This window comes from Haliotis cracherodii, unplaced genomic scaffold (genome assembly GCF_022045235.1).
Source record: "Haliotis cracherodii isolate W230 unplaced genomic scaffold, xgHalCrac1.p SCAF_8, whole genome shotgun sequence".
Lineage (NCBI taxonomy): Eukaryota > Metazoa > Mollusca > Gastropoda > Lepetellida > Haliotidae > Haliotis > Haliotis cracherodii.
In genome coordinates this window covers 59,708,219-59,710,334 of record NW_027266341.1, presented here as the reverse complement: position 1 = coordinate 59,710,334, position 2,116 = coordinate 59,708,219, and the positions used below count along the sequence as shown (strand labels likewise).

General features: G+C 39.8%; 1 protein-coding gene across 1 annotated transcript; it reads left to right on the top strand.

Moving 5' to 3' along the window:
- The first annotated feature begins 645 nt into the window (after positions 1-645).
- LOC139449463 (alpha-(1,3)-fucosyltransferase fut-5-like) lies at positions 646-1,767 on the top strand. Its single transcript, XM_071230872.1, has one exon. The coding sequence runs from the start codon at positions 664-666 to the stop codon at positions 1,765-1,767; it is 1,104 nt and encodes a 367-aa protein (XP_071086973.1). The 5' UTR covers positions 646-663.
- The last annotated feature ends 349 nt before the right edge of the window (positions 1,768-2,116 follow it).

The window sequence follows — 2,116 nt, the reverse complement described above, 5'->3', positions numbered from 1 at the left end:
AAAACACCTCACCCGAACGTGCCACCTTTGACGGCGCTCGTGCAGTGACAAAAAAATGGTGAAACTGGTTTCCCGCCTATGGCATAAACTGCACGTGCATGTTAGCTGTATAAATGTGTATAATATCGCCATCAGTCCGGACTAGTACAAGCACAGATAATGTTCTGTGTGAACATTGCAACGCAATTGAAGATGAAATTCATGTTGTTTATGTCTGTAAACATTATGATGACAAGCGTAAACTGTTATTACTTAAATTGTCAAATAAGCAGTATTATTCACTTAAAGGCCGATGTACTTTGTCAGATATGAATGTATTATTGCCATTTACCGAGTTCTTAAGACATCTTTTACGCTTAATAAGTCATTTTGTTAATTTGAGTCTGTATATATTCATGTGGTAACTCAAATTATGATGTAAAAAGTTTTGTACTTTAGATCACGTGGCCTTTAATGCAAATAAACCTGTCTGTCTGTCTATAGAAAGTTATTTACTTCTGTTTACAGAAACACAACTTCAGGTTACCCAGAAATAAGACATTCTTTCGAATTCTTCTCGGTGTTACAGTCGTAATTTTGTTGGCAACCTTGATGTCAAAACAGTCGATGACTCCTGGAAAGACAAGAGGGGTCAAGAAGATCCATCTTGGGTCTATTGGTGCAATGCCCGGATCTGCTTTCATTTCAGATTCGTTAAACTCAACATCAAACTCCAGGTCAGGTTTCCCTGGTAATACCATACGTGTTGAGAAGAATACAACTAAACTGATACTGTGGTATTTGCGACCAAATTATATCGTACCTACAAATGAAGGAGAGCTACGTCCCTTGAAGAACTGTCCAGATTTAAACTGTCGGGAAACAACGGACGAAAAACTGATATCTCGAGCAGATGCAGTTGTATTTGATGTTCATTATAAAATCCGAGCTAACAATAAACCGATCAGATACCCAGAACAGACATGGGTGTTTTACGCTCAAGAATCTCCAGTTTACGTCAGGTCAAGTGTGTACAGAATGGACATGTGGAAGTCTTCCTTTAACTGGACATGCACCTACAGACGAGATTCCGATGTATGGTTGCCATACGGAATTTTCCGTAAAAACCCGAAACTGATCGCGAAGGACTACCGTAAAATAGCTGAGAGTAAAACTAAAATGGCCGGTTGGGTCGTGAGCCACTGTTCATGTCAGAGCAAGCGTGACGTGTTTGCCAAGCGACTGGTAGAGCAAGGTATTCAAGTAGATACATTTGGAGACTGCGGAAAGAAATGCGGGAACAGAAGTAAAGAGGGAACAGAAACCTGCGAAGATTTGGCGTCCAGCAATTATTCATTTTATCTCTCCTTTGAAAACTCTCTGTGTGACGACTACATTACGGAAAAGTTTTTCCACATGTATAACAAAGATGTGATTCTTATAGCACGAGGGGGGCGCCAGTTTTTAAAAAGTCTCCCGAAAGGAACGTTTATAAATACAGATGACTATAAAAATGTGAAAGATCTGGCAGCATACTTGAAACGGCTACACGAAAATAAAAATGAATACATCAGCATTTTAAAAAGGAAGGATGAGTATATGACAGTTGATGAAACTTATACCTACAACCCTATTCCAACATTTATATACACACATACCCGGTATATATCAGAACCTGTGTGTGACATGTGCAGAAAACTCTTAGACATTGACAATAATAGGAACACATATCCCGATATATACCAGTGGTATAACGAGAATACTTGTGTTGAACCAACTGACCTGTAATTGCGTGCACGAGCGGAGGTCGAAATCTAAATATTAACTGTCCAGGTGGTATGTCTTCTTACTTAAAATGCAAAAGCACTGCTGCACTAAACCACTTCTGGACTCTACCTCTGCTCTAGGCATCAAACCGAAGGCATAGTTTCAGTTTCAAATCAAATCATCTCAATAAGGATATCAACAAAGATTCTGGCAATCTAGAAGTCTACAGTGAATGGTCTGCCAGACATACCATCAGAAGTCTACAGTGAATGGTCTGCCAGACATACCATCAGAAGTCTACAGTGAATGGTCTGCCGGACATACCATCAGAAGTCTACAGTGAATGGTCTGCCGGACATACCATCAGAAG

Excerpts from the sequence above, each read along its gene's own strand:
- LOC139449463 (XM_071230872.1), top strand. The coding sequence starts at position 664 with ATGCCCGGATCTGCTTTCATTTCAGATTCGTTAAACTCAACATCAAAC.